Source organism: Miniopterus natalensis, chromosome 3 (assembly GCF_054644295.1).
Source record: "Miniopterus natalensis isolate mMinNat1 chromosome 3, mMinNat1.hap1, whole genome shotgun sequence".
Lineage (NCBI taxonomy): Eukaryota > Metazoa > Chordata > Mammalia > Chiroptera > Miniopteridae > Miniopterus > Miniopterus natalensis.
Genome location: NC_142083.1, coordinates 41,551,052 through 41,569,180, shown reverse-complemented (window position 1 = coordinate 41,569,180; position 18,129 = coordinate 41,551,052). Strand labels below are relative to the sequence as shown.

The 18,129-nt window shown below is 45.8% G+C and overlaps 1 protein-coding gene across 2 annotated transcripts in view; it reads right to left on the bottom strand.

Moving 5' to 3' along the window:
• Window positions 1-1,711: 1,711 nt before the first annotated feature.
• Window positions 1,712-18,129, bottom strand: part of RASGRF2 (Ras protein specific guanine nucleotide releasing factor 2) — a 159,076-nt gene continuing 142,658 nt past the window's right edge. For both annotated transcript variants that reach the window (XM_087815078.1, XM_087815077.1), the window contains 9 exons: window positions 14,777-14,889; window positions 10,885-10,945; window positions 10,539-10,642; window positions 8,399-8,483; window positions 6,492-6,689; window positions 5,198-5,277; window positions 3,967-4,084; window positions 3,416-3,484; window positions 1,712-1,804 (listed from right to left, as the gene is read on the bottom strand). In XM_087815078.1, coding sequence (XP_087671204.1) covers window positions 1,712-1,804; window positions 3,416-3,484; window positions 3,967-4,084; window positions 5,198-5,277; window positions 6,492-6,689; window positions 8,399-8,483; window positions 10,539-10,642; window positions 10,885-10,945; window positions 14,777-14,889 — 921 coding nt within the window. The remainder of the gene's footprint in view (window positions 1,805-3,415; window positions 3,485-3,966; window positions 4,085-5,197; window positions 5,278-6,491; window positions 6,690-8,398; window positions 8,484-10,538; window positions 10,643-10,884; window positions 10,946-14,776; window positions 14,890-18,129) is intronic.

Sequence of the window (18,129 nt, the reverse complement as noted above, 5' to 3'; positions counted from 1 at the left end):
ACTAACAGGCAACTTTTTATAAAAAAGAAAAATAAAGCATCCATAAGTAACCCCCTTTGGGTTTAGTGCTACACTGTTGGCTAATATGCGCTATTGAAAATATTTTTGGAATGGTCTTCAAACATTATAAATATTTTCTTTTACTTACTTGATATTTCACTATATAATTATGTACAGAAACGGCCCTTACCATGCAGGAAAAATGTACATTCTCCATCTCTATGGTACATTATCAAAGCTGGCCTTTCCACTGGGTCTTATGAGCCAGCAGGATGAATTTGTTAGTCAGCTGTTAGCTCTAACAACATAATTAAAGTGCAAAGAAAGAGGGAAAATAGCCAGACAGGTGAGTTTTGTTCACTGTCAGCATCAATACACTTCATGCCTCTAAGTGAAAGTATCAAGTGCAATAACTGTATTTTTTTTCTCTTCCTTCTTTTAAAGCAGAGGCCTCCCTGAGAAGAGAAGAAGGGGGTAAACACGAGGAGCCCTATTTCTTCAACAACCAACAGTCCTGGGAAAAGCAAGGTCACTTTCCCCTTGAAGGGTAGCAGGACTAACCCCGGCAGTTGCTTTCCTGATATAACAGCTGTCGACCGGTTGGACCCATTTTTCACACACATGTAATATTTTCACTCAAAAATACAAAAATTTAAAAACAAAGATGGGTGGGGAAGAACCATCTACCAACAGCACGTGGAAGTGTGGGTTTTAAAAAGAAATTCTCACTAAACGATTTTTTAAAAAATACAACCAATGTCCATAACTAGCCTAAAAATGGTTTGTGTGCATGGGAATAGATTCCCGCATTACCGCGAGGGGGGGGGCGGGGGGAGGAAACAAGCCCAGCAAAGGGCGAAGGCCTGTGAGCGCCGCGCCCTTTCCCTCAGGCTGAGGCCCACTCTTCCCGCTGCTCCGGGGCTCTGTCTTGCTCCGCAGTTCTGTTGGTGAGGTACGCGGGCACCTTTGTGCAAACTCTGCACCTGCCTCAGGAAGAAGGCCCCCCCCACACAGCCCCTGCCTGGAATCCTCTGGGGTACAGCCTGCTGAGTTTTTAATTAAAGAAATGTTATGTACAGATGCACGTGACTTCATCATGTCTTTCCTCTCCTGTTGCCTAAAGACTGAAAAAGCAGTGTCCGAACATGCCGTGATTCCTCCATGCACTGAATCCATGCACATGCTGGAGGCTGAGGCTGCTGATGTGTCGGCCCAGCCCTGCAAAGGAAGCCTCGGCTCTTCTGGAAGCTTGTCACAGAGGAAAGGGGAGGGAAGCAGTTATGCCCTAGGAGAAGCTGGGTAGGTGTCCCCAGGCCAGTGAAGTGCCAGAGAAGCATCGCTGGCCTTTCCATGGACCCTCATCCCCAAGTTCTGACCCAACACGGGCCGGAGTTTGAAACTGACCTTCTTCTTACCTGTGTCATTAAAGCGGCTACCACACCTCCCATCTACATTCTCCTATGCAGAGTGTGCCACCAACTTTACCTGATACCATTCTTTTCACCTTCCCACCCAAGCCTGAAGCATCTGACCCCAAAGAGCTGGGCTTCCCTGGCCGGAGACACAACTCCAGTGGCGGTCTGTCTTCTCCCGTGGACAAAGCAGAGCTGGCTGCGCCCTGGTCCCCGTCGGCGAGGCCCCACGGGGGGCACGGCCTGCAGTTCTGTCCGCCCCCTCCAGGAAAGCTCCGCGCCAGGGCAAGGCTGGAGCTTCAAGCAGGGAGGCGAGGTTCAATTTTTAGCGAGAGCTCATACAGCGTATCTTCATCTATGATGAGGGCTTTGTCGAGCAAGTACTGAGTGACCTGGAGAAAAAGGAAATCCTAAGCTTTCAGCTTTGTCGGAACGCCAGTATGTGCGTTTTCCTGAATAGAATCTGACACAGTTCAACATATTCTCTTAAACATTTAAAAAATTCACACAACTGAAAAAGTATTAATATATTCTCAATGTAAAAAAATAAAATCAATGAAGGATTTGCCAAAGAACATACAGGCATAACCCAGAGAAACAGACAATAGTATAGTGATAGGTGAAAATGACGCCTCATTATAATTTGCATTTTTTCTTCTTACTAGTGAAATCGAGCGTTTTTCATATCTGTACTGGCCATTTTTGTTTCTTCTGCTGAGACTTACCTGTGCGTAGCTTTGCCAATTTTTCTAGAGTTGTTTATACTTTTCTTATGGATTTATAGGAATACTTTTATTCCATCTCTGTTTTATATGTTACAAATATTGTCAGCTAATCTACTGCTTGTGTTTTGACTTTTTAAACAATTGTCTTTTGTCATGTAGGAGTTTTAAATTTTGATGGGGTAAAATTTATCAAGCTTGTCTTTTACAGCTTTGTATTCTGTGCTTAAGGAGGTCTTTCAGATATAAAGATCATAAATATTTTCTTTTATATTTTATGCAAATCATTTAATGTTTCTTTTATATTTAGGTAAAGAACTCATCTGGAATTTATTTTTGTGACTGGTATGGAAGATGGAGAGCCAAAATTCCTGTTCCATTTACTGAATGGTCTATTTCTTTCTGGCACTTAAAAAAAATGCCTCCTTTATCCCATATTAATTTTCATAAAGATAAAATATGCACCCAGACTTTATCCTGCTCCACTTAATTTGCATCCCTATTTCATTAGCTACAGTCTAGGACACGTGTCCGTATCCAGTGAGGAAAGCTCTCCCTTACTCGTCTTAGTTTTCAGGAAGGCCTTGTCTGTTTTTTGCCTACCTGAACTTCCTTATCAGTTTTAGGATAAGTCTGTCAAGTTCCATGAAATAGCAGGAAAAACTGGGAATCTTCTGTACTACTTTCTCAATTTTTCTGTAAACTTAAAACGATTCTGAAAAATAACATCAATTAAAAAATGAAAAGGAAAGGAAGGCAGGCTGGGATGGAGAGAGGAAGGGGAAAGGGGAACAGAAGGTGAGAGGAATCTTGAAAGAGGAGAAGGGGCTACGTAATGCAAGACTTCTTAGACACAGCAAGGGTTCTTCTTTCTTAATCCTAAGAGCAACGGGAAACCAATAAAGTATTTTATGCAAGTTGCAGACATATTCTGCTTTTTATTTCAAAGAGTTCTGGCTGTAATTTGTAGAATGGATTTTGCACTCTAGAGTGAACGCAAGCAGATCAGGTGACGGGTATTAGTAGCATGGGCCAGGGCGGTGGTGATGTAGACAGACTCAAGGGAAATACAGGATGTACAGATCAATAGGACTTGATGATAAATTGATGTCTTTTGCCCTTCTTTCTTTTTTTCTTCATCAGACTTGCCAAAGATTTGTCTATTTTATTGGTCTTTTCTGTGAGTCAGCTTTTGGTATTATTGATCAACTCTAGTGCTGTTTCTAATTCATTAATTTATTTTTTTTTCCTTATTAAATTCCCTTACAACCGCAATATTACCTTCGGCTGGTGGTCTATTCGATAGGAAGTCTGCTGGAACTGGCGTATCTCTCTGACGATGTGCGATATCTGACAGAGAAACAACAGAAGCAAAGCCAAAGTATTTCCCTGTGGTGCGGCTCATTCTCCTGGGAGCCCGTCCCAGAGCACCCAGCCCCGCCCTCAGGGAGGCGCCCGTCATTCCCTCAGCTCGGGGTCCTCGCCTTTCAAGGAGCTGTAAGAAACGCTGAGGAGACCCTGAATTCGCAAGAGGGGCAGCGGCCTGAGTGGCCTGAGGCACTGGGTGGCCTCGGGCTCAGGAGAGGCAGGCTCCGGGTGCCACTGTCCATGGGCTCCTTGCTTCTAACTTGGTTCTCAGAACCTGGTGGTGGAGCAAGAAGCTTCCAGCATCTGTCTATCCCTGGTCAGCCTTAGACAGTCTTCCTAGGAGCTCAATTCCCCGCCTTGCCCATTTGGAGATTAAAAAGCAAGCAGTGGCTTTCATGACTTAGCCTCTCCTCTATAAGCCAGTGAAGGCACTGAAACAGGAGGATTAGGAAGTTATCACCTACCATTCTCATTTTGGAGAAGTTGACAAGGCCTTCCTCAGTGAAGTTTGGCGTCCCCTCTTCAATGAACGCCAGGTCTGTCAGGTACATCCCCAGATAAGGAACGGTGGGGGGGTTACAACTGCAAAACCAAGAGGCGTGGTTCTCGTGCTCAGTTACACACATATCGATCTCCCTCCCCAGTTAAACAGGGAGCAACTCTGCTGCTTCCTGAGAATAAAGGCTTCCGATTCCGCTTTCAGAAGCACACTCATGATATGCAGTTTTAAATACATCACCTCCCAGTAGACTATAGTACAAAATTACAGCCCACGCTTTACTATGTGTTTGAGACAGTGGCATGTTCAAACAACAGGGTAACACATAGACAAACACAAAATATTTGCTAGCCGTGCTGTGTGCAGTATTTGTTTGCAGTACTGTCAGCTGGCCACACTCCTCTGAGGGGTAAAAACGTGTAGGGAAGCCCTATGCTCTCGCCTATTTAAAGTGCCAACACTCAACCTTAAAGAACAGGGTGGAAAAATCCATGTGATTAGAGTGTGTAAAACTTGCTTTCTGTTTTACTTAGCGTTTAAACGTTTTAGAAGGTATAGATGTAATTAGTGGTACAACTGCACACTATTGTGAGACCTGCTTTGTTTTTTTGTTTGTTTATAAAATGAAGACATTGAAACTTATGTCTCTAGTTAGTTGTGAGACATAAACAAAACATATCAAACACTGAGCATGGAATCTGTAACTTAGTAAGTATTCAGTGAATAGTCCTTCCCTCCCCTTCCCCTTCCCCTTCCCCATCCCCTACCCCTTCCCTTCCCTTCCTCTTCACCTCTCTTTCTCAGCAGCAGCAAATGGTCCACCAATAAAAGGCCAAAAATAGATAACAATAATCACTAGGTACTGGAATATTTAAATTTAACAAATCACAGCATATCATTATGCTTAGCTTAAGAAATACCTGTACTTTTTATAGTAAATCATGGTGTGACTTACTATGGTGATATTTTTCTTCTTTGGAATACTCTGCATACTGTGAGTATATCTATATGACACCTACTGTGTGCACGGTATTCCAAAAGAAAAGGGAAATCAGAAAAATACATAGATGATGGAAGTTGTTTCCTATTTGTTTTTCTTTGTAAAGTAAAGTAGGAGGTAGGCCACTATCTATATACTACACCAATTATTTAAATGCATTTATAAATTATGGATAATTTAATAAAGATAGACATACTTTTTAAGGGTTTCTCTGAGATTTTTAAATCTTCCTTCAGATGAAACAGTCTTCTGTAGTTTGTCCATGAGAGCTTTTGTCTAAAAAGAAACAAATGACTTAGTATGTCACGAAAATACTCCTACGGTTTGATAAGAGAGTGAGTTTCCAAAAGGCGCTCAGTTCTTTTCCACAGTGGCAGACTGCTGTGATGGGATATGATTTTCAAAGTATCAAGATGAGGTATTAGGTTTAAATTTTATGTGAAAAAAAGAAGAACATGTGGAGATGAGAAAGTGACTATACCACTCAGCCAAAAAGAGAGGAAATGTGTGGGAAAGAAAAATGGCAATGTGTGAGGAGCTCGGGAACTTAAGGACTGAAAAGCAGATGTTGAACAGGGACTTTTAAAGGTGAAGTCTCACTCAGGGGGTTCACGATGAATCTCTTTGAGTGCTAATTTCCAAATCATCAAAGTATATATTTGGCTGATTGGCTATTGACCTGCCAATATCCTCTACTCCAAATTTTTTTATTTTTGTGTGTGTGATCATTTTCATAAACTTGTTAGAAGAATACAACTGATACTTACCAAGAAATGGAACTGTTGTTCCATGGCCCATGGGAGAATGGGAGGGTGGCCCTTGGGGATGGTGGCCCGCCCTGGACAACACCCACTTCCAGGCAGCTTGCTGGGAGGGGCCTCAGGCTACCCTATACCACAAGCCAGGAGGAGCCTCCCCAACACCCGCCGGCAGCCGTGGAGAAGCCCAGGAGGAAAAGCAGGGGGAAATTGAGATTCAGGTCATCTGAATGAAAGTGCTAGGCACGAGCAAGCTAAGTCCAATGAAAAGAAAATTAAGAAAGCTCTATTTCTGCACATCTAAGTTACCATGCGGAAACTTTAAATTTACACGTGAAAAACAAAGAAAGAGGTTCATGTGGAGGCCCCTCGTCCTGGTGTTTGCCCTAAGGCATCTGCACCCTTCCTCTGGGGGAGAAAGAAGGCTCACTGGCCATCACTTGAGATCAATGTGCCTTCTCTAAATAACTCAGGAAACAACTCTTGACTGTCAACCACATTGTTTGAGGTTGTCCCCAAATGTGTTCCAATGAACGTTGGGGGTTGTATTTTCTTTTCTAAATGAACCGTTTAGAAACGCACATGAGTGGAATCAATCAAGTGGTATGAACACAGCAATTACCCACGTCGGCACCTTTCTTTGGCAACGTTTCCGTTCATTATTTCCTAATTAGTAATGTTTATCTTGGCCCGGCTCTCCCAGCAGCAGGGTGTGTCGCAGCTGCGGCTCACCTGCTTGGACACCTTGGCCCAGGTTTTCTTCAGCCGGTAGATGGCGCTCCTGTTTAAGGCCGAGGTGATCTCCAGCACGCCGTTGTAGTTGTGCAGGCAGCGGCAAATGTCAGCCACTGCCACCCACTTCTCAATGGCGTTGGCGCGAGAGCTGACGTCTGCGTAATTCATGATCTGGGAGGCCACCAGGTTACTCATCTGAGACAACGGGAAAGCCGAGAGAGCAGGCTAAGAGACAAAGCAACGCATGCGGGCCACAGACCCGAGTTACCTGCAGGAAAGTCAGGAAAGCGGGGTGCCGAGGAGCATGGAGAGCACAGTCCGTGTTCAGACAACACCTTTCTGGAGTAACTAAAGTCTGCGACAATAACAAACTGATGAGTGGCTGTTCCTCCTCATAGGGAACATAGGCACCGTACAGAACCAGCCTGTCGGGGGAAGAGGTGACTTTGCTCACGGGGAATCTTGATGAAGGAGTCATTTCCAACAATTACTGCAGAAGTGGATAGAATGAGCTAAGCCCAAGGAATGGCAACCTTTGCAGACCATGGGTCTCACTTCTTGGGGCCTCTCCACATGCTCCTTGCCTCTTGTTGGTGTGAAACATTCACTCTAGGAAGCCTCAGTTATTACAGAGAAAGAAAACACATTGCCCCAATCAAATGGTTTCTAACCTGATCAACTCTCAAATCAGAAACACTTCAGTGAAGGGGAGGAGAGAATGTTTTCTCCTTCCTGTCTTGTTGAAGTTTTTCCCACCGGCAGTTAAAAGGGCCTGTAGTTTCAAGGCTAAGCACTGTAATTCTATCAGTAAAAGCCAAGAGAAAAAGAAGTGGCTTAAGAAGCTCAACACTTAGAATGTGGAAAGGAAAAGAGTGGAATAGGACTGACTGCTAAAGAGGGAGTTGGGGTCTAACATTCTATCCAGTGGGTACACGGTGAGGCCATGGCCTGAGACCGAGAACAGAGAATAGATGCAGAAGCAGGCTTGCAGGTCGGGGTGCTGATGGTGAGCTCATCTGCAAACTGTTGAGAGCACAATGCAGTGGCCATCGAAGTGGAGACCTGGGTGTGGAGCTTGGGATCGAACCCGATCAGTGTCCATTATAGTCCAGTGTGTATATGACACAGGCAGGGAAGTTTGTTTTCCACAGCAGGGGCTCTGGGCGGGCCATGTGTCCCGTCCTTTAGGCAGCAGTGGCACTGCTCTAAATGACCTGCTAATTTACCTATGGGGTTCCTGGTAGTCATTTTCCTTTTATTATAGTTTAGTGTAACTGCAAAGAGAGCCTGCCCTTTTCCCTGGAAAGGCCTGAAGACACTCTGACACCTGTGGTTCTAATTCGGGACCAAGACCATTAAAACAGAACAAATTATGAGTCGGTGGGTATAAAGCAAATCCATCTTACTGCTGGAGAAAATCAACTCAGGAGATGGACCAACCACTGGTCACCGCTGTGCACGGCCACCACAGTCCTGCAATTATGCTCAGAGAGGTCCCTTCTAACCCTGGAATGTGTTCAGTCACGATGAGGAGGAGGTGCACCGGCCCAACCTTATGTCACCAGCACCACCAGGGACCAGTGACACCTGTGCTGTTCCTTCTGTTAGAACTGGTCGATCTGTGACCATGAAGTGATAATGATTATGATGAAAATAATAACACCAGCCTATGCGTTATTGAACACTTGCCAGGCTTGGGCACCATCAGAAGTGAACCTCTTGTATCTGGAAGTTAACTGAAAACTACAACATCACTGTGAGCTCTTAGAGGATATTAAAGCTTGTCTTTAACTTACGTCATTCTTTTTTAAAGGTGGGTAGCTTTATTTTAGAAAAAGAATCTTAAGACCCCGATATTTATCTTCCCGTAACATACTCAAGGGTTTATTTCCAAGGTTACTCACATCATTGAAGTGCTGGCTGGTTTTCATGATGTAAGGTGTCTTTTCATTTTTATCCAGCTTCATCCAACCCTGCCCAAGAAACTCTCTGAAAGTTCAAAGCAAAATATAAAAACAATTAAACTTTAAAAAAATAGTCAATTATTTGCATGAATAATTATTAGTATTATATACATTAAACTTAACCTTGCCCAACACCTGCTGCCACTGACCACTGCAAATGAATTTTAGCTCAACTCTAGCATTTCACCACTCCATGCAAAAAGGAAAAAGATTTTTAGTTTCCAGCTTTCTCTTATAAATGTTTGGAACTTTGTCCCTGTTAGGATCATTAGAAACGCTTCTCTGAAGTTGGAAAACAATGACCAACATGAGAGGGATAAAGAGGTTAAGTACTAACTCAGAAACCAAGACTATTTTCCCCGGATCAGCTTGTTAAAAAAATGTACGCCTTAGCAGAAGGTCCAAAAAATCAATCATCACAAAAATGTTAATCAAGAACAGCATGTTCCCTTCGACTTTGCTCTGACAGTCTCCAGGCAAATGTGATTCCCTGGGCAGGACGCTCCCCTGTTCTCTCTGGAGCCCAGAACAGTACACTGTGGGGAGGGCTCGATAAACAAACACCTCGCAGCCCACTCGCGGGACGAAGGCCCTCCCGGCGACGGGAGCTCAGCCTGCTGGAAGGTCCGTCTCCCAAACAGCACTGCTGCTCTTTACCGCACCCGCGAGCAGGCCCCCAGACCACAGCAAGCAGGGGGCCATCAAGGTGGAGCGTACCGGAATTATTTTATACAGTCGGTACGAAACATAACTTGAAATAAAATCACCCTGGCATATCCTCAATCCAGAAATGCTGACTGAGTGGGCAAGGTGCTCCGTCCCCTGCTGCTGGTGGCACTGCTCCCATCCTTCAAGGCTGCTGGGCAAAAGGTGTACTGGTTCCACGGGTGGAAGTAATAGGTAGATGCTCACAGCAGCAAGGAGGGGCAGGATGAGAGGTGGGGAAGGTGCCGGGAAGACACCACGCCAAGGGCCACCACCAGGGCTTGGCTTGGGCTTTGCTCTCTCGCCCTCCGCAGAGGCCTCACTGCGCTGGAGGGCAGCAGGAGGCGGGGGCAAGGGGCACTGTGGTTCTCACGCAAGTCCCCACACAGCCACTGGGCTCCTCGCTGTGGCCAACGGGCCACGTTTCTGTTTTATTTTTTTCATGTTCCTAGCTTGGTCTATGAGTGCTGGGAGAGGGGCAGGGGAAGAAGATAAACTACGTAAAAGTCGCAGGGGCACCCTCTGTCCCTGCCCCTTAGGCATCTCCAACAGAGCTGTAGCTCTACCCTCTAACCATCCCTTGACCGTCTGTCCTGCCGTGCCTGACCCTCCATCCTCAGAAATGTCCTCTTCACTATCTATGACACGTTCATATCTCTTGCCCAGTGCCTCCGTTATCTTCAATTTAGTTTTTTGTTCAGAGAGGACATGTGCCAACAGTTGCCGTTGGTCCCAAAAAAGGCCTTGTTTGTGGGCTACCAAATATGACAGCCGGGAGGGGGCTTAGGGAGCCCCCCTTACTCTACACAGGAGGAAATCAAAAGGCTGCGTGATGAGCCCATGGTCTCAACGCTCAGCAATACTTGCTGATTTATGCAAGTGGGTAGCAGAATTTACAGCCATTTACCAAAGATCAGTCTTCCTCAAAGTCTTGGGCCACCCATACTTAGCTGGGACTCTCACTGAATATACAGTTTCCTGGGCCTCACACTTACTGGAAGCAGAATCTCTGAGAGAGATACCTAGGAATGTACGTTTTTAACAGCTTTCCCAAGTGATTTTAGGCACACTGAGATTCAAGAACCACAGTCACAGCTGTGTCGAGGCTGCTGTAATGCAAGAGTGTGAGTAAAGAGAAATGTATTCTATGGTAATCGTCATACATACAGAAACTCAAGTGTGACCGTCTTGAGAGTCCTCACTACTTCCAGATCAACATTTCCAACATAAACTGGAACCAAAAGACATTCAGTGAGACCAAACCATTTTAAGATTAAGACCCACACCTGGGCACACATATGTGGCTCAGGAATGATGCCAGCCCTAAGCCGGCTGTGCCCGCCTGACAGGGCCTGGGCTGCGGGGCAGCACTCACTCGTAGGGAATGCTTCTGAAAACGATGTGGTCCAGGAGCGTGATCTGCTCAGCCAGCTCCATGGCTGACAAGGTCTCGAAGCACTCGGCCTTCAGACAGTCCGTCTGCAAGAGATGGGGGAAGGGGGAAGGGGGTGAGGCACCCGCGGGAGTGAGGCTCCTATGCGCCCTTGCAGGTGCTGAAGCACAAAGCCCATCCAAGACTAGCCATGAGGAAGATGAAGGAGAGCTTAGAACTGCTGGCCACATGCACATCACGGGCGAGCTAAGCCCACGCGCAGCCGGCCCACCTCCCGCAGCCTCTGAGGCGGGTGGGTGACTGAGCTGGGTGAGCCGGGCGAGCTTACCGCGTGAGTTACATCCTCTAACTTCAGGTGAGTGTCGTCTTGGTCATCTTGCGAAAGAGCTCTAAAAAAACCCAAAATATACCCCATGAAAAGAAAGCAGACAGGGCAGGAACGAAACAGCAAAGCCCATCAGCGCCCCAGGGAAGAGCCCAGGGCTTGGGTCTGTGGGCTGGGCCTGAGCGGGAGGCAGGCGGTGAAGGAGACAGAAAAACACAAGCGAGAAAGGCACAGGAGCATCCAGAGAGCCCACTTGTTTCTAGGAGGTCGTAAGTAAAACACCCAGCGTGGCAGGGAAGCTGGGGGTGAGCTGAGCGCGACTCGGGCCTCCTGCTATACCCAATCCATCCGATCCATCCATCAGGGCTTCTAACAGGCCGAGTGCCCCTCCACGCCCCTCTGTTCCCCAGCCCTGGCCCTTCCCTGCTGAGGCTGAAGACGCAGAGCTGCTTCCTCCCTGCTCATGTGTAGGCCAGAAGCTCAGGGGACTTCCTCTGCGACAAAACTCTGAACAATGAGAGGCAGAGCCAGCAGGTAAACTCTCCCCCTGCCTCCCAGATAGACTTTCCTGAGAGTAGGTGCCGCATCCCCACACGCAGTGTCATTCACCTCTCAAAAGAATTCTTTTCTGATAAGTGATGAATGAATGAATAAATACAGAAGTTAATTATCACTGAAGTGGGTGCCAGTTTCACAGTAGGAGTAATACATCCTGTCTCTCCCAAGTCCAGTGTCCAGAATTATACTGATTATATAACTTGCCATCTGAGCCAAGGATTTTAAGTCTTCTGAAATGAAGGCACAATCGTATAACAAAAGTATTACAATATTTAAACAGTCCCAAAGCATGTAGCCTATCTATGGGAGGAAGCTGGTTTCAAAAGAAATGATGTTACGTTCTGTTGTGTTTTGAATTGATTAAAACAAAACTACCATTCTCCAAAATAAAAAATCAACAGAGATGGGTTATTGCACGCCCACGCCATGCCAGGTGTGTGCTAAGCATCTGACACACACTATCTCATGTATTATAAGAAGTCCCTTCAAAGTAGCATGTTACTGATGAGGAAACAAAAGCACAAAGAAACTGACTAACTGGGCCAGGTTTGTTCCAATTGTGCTCTCCTGTTACTCTGGTTTGTCTTAAGCAGGCTTATGGGAGGCACCTCTTCAAGGGCCCAGCATAGAACACACTCAATTCCCTTTCCTCTGTCTTCCTCCTTCGTTACAAAGGCTCTGGGCTGTTTACCGGGGAGCAGAATCCTTCTAGACCATAGGCGGGGCAGTCCCCTTGTCAGCGATTAGCCATGTCATTTGTGAGCAGAAAGAAACAGTCCTCATAGGGTTAAGGACAGACACAGGTGAGGGAGAAAATGAGTGCACACAGCTCCTTCTCCAAAGACTACTGGGTCACACGGAAGGGCTACACGTAGGGAATAAAAGTGACTGTCTGCTAGAGTATATGCCATTCTTTCCACTGCAGGCTCAGTTTCTGGAGAGATCAGTGGCCACATAACTGCATGAACCCGTGGAAAAGACCTTTTTTATGAGGATGGACTACATTCTGCCCTTGGAAAGAAATGGCCAAGAACTTAGTTTGCTTCTATCAAACGTTCCTCCCCTCAATGATCTTACCCTGATGTTCCACGATGCATTCTGGTCCCATTAAATTATGTAACATTTTCTCTCTTCCTAGATCCTACTGATGCTGCTGAGAGCTTTGTGAGGTTTGCATGACTTGAACTCATTCCACTTGACACTCCAAGAAGTCAGTCATTGTTTCTTTTCATGTTGGGGCATGTTAGTTGTTTACAAAAAACTCTACACTGCAGAGGCTCAGAAGCCATCCAATTAGACAACGCTGGAGGGGGTGGTATTTTAGAAATATAAGATTCTTGAGCAGAGGTTTTTATTTACAAACAGGGCAACAAGCTACCTGTGCCAATGAAGCTTGAAGTAACCCGTGAGGCTGCGAGGCTCATCACGGAAAGCTCTTGCTTTGTTTTATTCATGTAAAATACGTTTATATACCTGTTTCACACTGACCTATCACTGTTATATGATCTGGGTGCGTAGGAACCTCAAACGTCAGGACTGCACTTCTCTATGCAATGTTTTCATTTCTCACAATTATAACTCACATTCACTGGGACGCATATTCACGAATGTCTCTCTTTGGATGTGAAGGCCCCTGGAGCTCTGGCCCAGTGCCCAGGGGGGCTGAATTTGCTTCTGGTCTCCGACCGCCTCAAAGCTTCCACAAGCTCTCCAGGCTCCTCACACCTACCGGTCAGTCTGACCCGTCTAATATCTGTGCATTTATAATGAAACACCAGGAAAGAAAACTTAAAGGAGATGGGATCATCCAAGTTCCATGACTGAAAATTTTCCCTTCAATAGTAGAACTCAGTGGGCTTAAAAGCAGCGCCAAGAGCCACCAGGCTGGGGCGGCCGCTCTCTGGGCCGCCGGCTCGCTGCTGCGGCCGGGAGCCGTGTCCTCCACGCGGCCTGGGGCGGACCCCGCACCCCTCACGAGGTGAATGGTTAATCTCCCGCTGCTTCCCCTCTGGGACCTGCCAGGCCATCGCCTCCTATGCTCTCCCAAGCAGGGCTTCCCCTCCCTCCGGGCTTATGTGAGCCCCTGGGCATTCCTGGGTTTGCAGCCATATAACTCCCATCTCCTCTCATCTTCACGTGGCCTTCTCTCTGCGTCTCCGTCTTCAGGTGGCCGTCTTCTTATAAGTCACATTGGATCAGGGGCCCACCAGACTCCAGTATGACCTCATCTTAACTCATTACATCTGCAAGGGCCTTATTTCCAAATAAAGTCACATTTTGAGTTATGGGGAGTAGGACTTCAATATATTTTGAGGGAGAGGGGGCCCAATTCAACCCATGACAACTCCTAGACCAAAGACGGGGCTGGCTATTAGGTCTTGAGCTAACAGGGCTAAGAATGCCTTACGGGCCAGTTGTTAAAACATTACAGACCCAAATCTGCCCTTGCTGCATCAGGGAGGGACTTTTAACAACCTGGAGGACTGAGCAAAAATGGGCTCCCCTCCACACACTCTTTGTTATCCTGGGTAACAAAGAAACAAAGGAAGAAAAAGAGAACTCTTCTCAAAGGTTGCAAGTGAAGAGGGAATTAGAAGTCAGAACAGTGACGGAGAACCAGGCTGGAGCAGACAGATGCTGGGCAGAGACAGACCGGACAGCCACGAGTGAGGCAGAGAGCTGAAATGTCTGCACAAAGCCCCTGATGGCTGCCCCCTCCATGTGGAGGGCACTAGGAAAAATCCACCCATTAGTTCAAGAAGCTACAAGAAAGCTCGTTACCTTCTCAGACGCTGGGGGGACAGACCAAAGCTCAAGCCTTTATCACATGGAAGTGTGGGGTCCAGGTTTACACAACCTACGTGATGTGGAAGCCCCAGCCTGAGATGCTGACAGTAAACCTGGCCTAGGACCAGTGAGACGAGCCAAGAAAACACATGACTCCTCCAGGTGGTGCATCCACAGCCAGCTGCACGGGGCTCCCTCGGAAACGCCGCCGGCTCGTGAACACGAGCGAGGAAAGAAGCCCCTGCCAGTGCCCGCCGGGCTCGCAGGAGAGTCCTTCAGGCTTCCTCCCTTCACTTCTGGTTCTACGGGAACCACTGTCTGCCCACACAAACAGCAACGATCGCACGCCCACACAACTTATGTCCCCCAGTCCGAAGCCTTCCCAAGACAGCAGGAGAGAGAAGATGGGTAACCCTCCACCCGAGAGAACAGAATCCCTGCTGCCCCCAGCAGCCAAGGCCACATCCCTCTGGCCTGACAGGGTCTTATTTCCTGTGAACACATCACAAACGAACTGATGGAATTCACAGGCCGCTGCAAGTGCTTTTACCTCAGGATGTTGGCTGTGGCTTTCCTTTCTTGGGGGAGGAGGTCTGGGTCTCTCAGGACCTCTTCTAGCAAGTTTAGGACGTTCATCTTTAGTTCATTGTTGAGTTCAAAATCCTATAAAATAAAACAGATCTTTTTAAATTTTAGTCTTGAAGGGTTTAGCTCCATGATACATGACACCATTTCTCGTGATAAATTTTCTAAAGCTATGTGCGGAAAATAAAATATACAGGCCTTAGACTCCCCCCAGAGATCCTGATCTATTGACTTGGGATGGGGCCCTGGTGTTGTATTTCTGGCAGGCGTTCCAGGGATGGGGGTTCCTCAAGGATAGGTGTGCTCCCCTCGCCTGGGACACTGTGCTTTCTCCCCACTTTTATTTTCATTCATCCTTCAGGTCCAGGAGGTGACAGAATTTTCTCAGGAGCCTTCCTTAGCTGGTCCAGCGGGGTGAGCTTTGTCATGGTGCTCCACGGTGCCCTCTACCACGACTGACTGTATTGTAAGCACTGATTTAGTGTCTGGTTTCCCATTGAACTTGAGTGAGATCAATAACTGGGGCAGTGCAACAGCTCAATAAAAGATTTATTGCAGAAATAAAATTTGCCATTTGGGCAGTGACTTGAATGAGAAACTTCTATATAAATATGCTAAGGGCTAAAGAATAAATAATGCTCACAAACTGATGGGGGCCACGTCAAACAAACTCAGGAGTGAGACTAAAGGGACACCCACTGGGCAAAGGGCGACAATATGAGCATCAAAAGAAAATGAGAGGTATGAGCCATAAGCACCTGAATCAAAACAAGCTGCAAGTTGCTACTGATGCTCACAAACAAATAGGTACATAGATAAATACATAAAAAGGGTGGAAGAAAAAAGTAGTCTTTATAGTGGAATTCTACCTAATAAATGCAAAGAAATAAAAGAGTAAGAAAGTCTCAATTTTTGACCAAAGCAGTAATAATGGATCAGGCAAAGGTCATGAATGGATGCTTAAATTTATTGAGAAACAATTAATAGTATCAGAGTACACCCCCCCCCACACACACACACTAGAAATTATTTATTGATTACAAAGGGAGACTTTGGAGACAACACCTTAACCAAGTGATCAGAGTTACCATCGCCAATAATGGAACAAAACAACATCATGTGCCTATTAATGGAATGCTCCGTGAAAAATGGTCTCTTGGTATTTTTGCCCCAAATGCACATTTGCACTGAGGAAGCACTGGCCTGCACTCTTCAAAAATGTTAATGTCATGAGAGACAAAGAAAAACTGAGGCACTGCTCCAGTTTAAAGGACACCATAGGGACCACAGTTAAATGCAACATGTGAACCTGGATTAGATCTGGGATCAGGGGGGAAATGCTATAAAGGGCGGCACTGGGACAACTGGCAAAAATTGAATCAAGACTATGTACTAGTTGAGAGCATTCTATCAATGTTAAATTTTCCTCAATTCAATTGTTTACTGAGGCTATTTAAGAGCATGTCTTTATTGTTATTTTGTTTTGTTTTGGGGTGGGGGGAAGGGGCACGGGTAGAGAGAGGGAATTTGAGAGACAAAAGAACACAAATGTGGCAAACATGCTGTTAGTGACTCTAGATGTGTGTCAGTGTACTTTTCAAAAAATTTTGGTGTTTCTCGATTTGAAAATTTTCAAGGTAAAAAGTTGAAAAAAAAATAAAAAGGTAAAGTGGTAGTTCTTGCACTCTTTTATTAAACCCATTCTTATAAAACACCAACGCAGCACACAGACACCGGCAGGGGGTCAGAGGTGAGCGGAGCACCGCCAAGCCCTGCTTCCGACGGTCCGCTCGGCAGGCCGTCTGCAGTGCAAGCAGGAGTATATGTTCCCCTCCCACATTGTAACCTTATGGGAGGTCATTTTAAAGCACTAATATTCTGAACTCTTTTAACGGATCAGAGAGAACATTACTAATTGCAATAAATTCAATAAAAAAGCGTATTTTTATTCTATTTAGTAAATTAGGGGCAAAAGGTTCATAATTTCAAAAAATGTAGATAGTGCCAAAGTCTAACCTAATTAGAATGGAATATTTCTGTGCCTCAGTTTGGTGGAGAACGATGTGATGATTTTTTCTATTTCACTTTCACTATCTGACCATTAGTACCATTTCTTCAGGAACAGGGGCCACAGGGACCCGGGCAACACAGATGTTAATATCTCTTATGAATCATAGGCCTTCAAATATGTTTTCCTACAATTTCATTCATATTGTCCACCAGCTTCTTGGCTGTTGATTTTTGTTTTAAAGTGTATGCAAGAAGAGAGCAATACCTTGTTTTTTTCTTTGTCCCACCCTCTCCCTCATTTCAAGGTAAAGGGAGTGATGTTTGTAAACAGTTAATGATCTTACCTATTTCAATCTGCATGCACTACGGAAGGATTTCTAGGCCATTAAGAGTCTGTTTCTTAATGAATAGTTGGTATTTATTAGGGAGATGACCAAGTCTTCCTGTAGCTATGTTGTCTCTAATAATATAAATAATCTGATTATCATAAATGGATCAGTGTGAAAGACTTCAGGCCAGTGTTTGGATCTTGCTGAGGGCTCATTGGTGGTATAATCCACAAGCATCATTAGGCACCTACTGTGCCCCATGCTGGGCTCAACAAGGGAAAGCTGTGAGACCCTAGGAAGGTGAGTTGTTTGAAAGGTTTTATTAAGAAAAACAGAATATAATTTTATTATTTTGAGCTGTAGGAAGACTAGCCTGAGAGAGACTTTTGACACCTTCTGCTCAAACACTATCTGAAGCATGACGAATGGATACAGGCAAATCCTCACCCTGCAGCTGAGGGAGCTAATGTAAAGCAGATTATCTGATGACGGCTGAGCATGAAATGTAAAAATTCTGAATCGTAATTTCCCCTTACATTTGCACAGGTTTGCACCGTGTTCAAAGCAACTTGCTGCATATAATTTCAATTCTTTCTCAGCTGACCCAGGGACAGACAGGGCAGGCGCCATGATCTTGTGTCAGCAGGGGCCACTGGGCTGAGGGGAGAGGTGTAAGGAGGTGGCGGCAGGGGGTGAGAACATGGGTCTTGCATCTGGCTCTCCTAAGAGTCCTTTGCACCTGCATGTCTCACACTGTCATGTGCCCACAAATCTCCGCAGATTCTGGTGCAGCGGGTCTGGAATGGGCATCGGGATTCCACTTTTCTAAGGAGCCCCTGAGTGATGCTGATCACCCTCCGGGTAGCAAGATGTTGCCTTTAAAAAAAAAATTCATGCAAAACACAGCTCCTCCAAAACTGACTAAAAAATCTGAACCCTCTGATGTACTACCTAGCATGTAAAGTTTTCTGTTTGAACC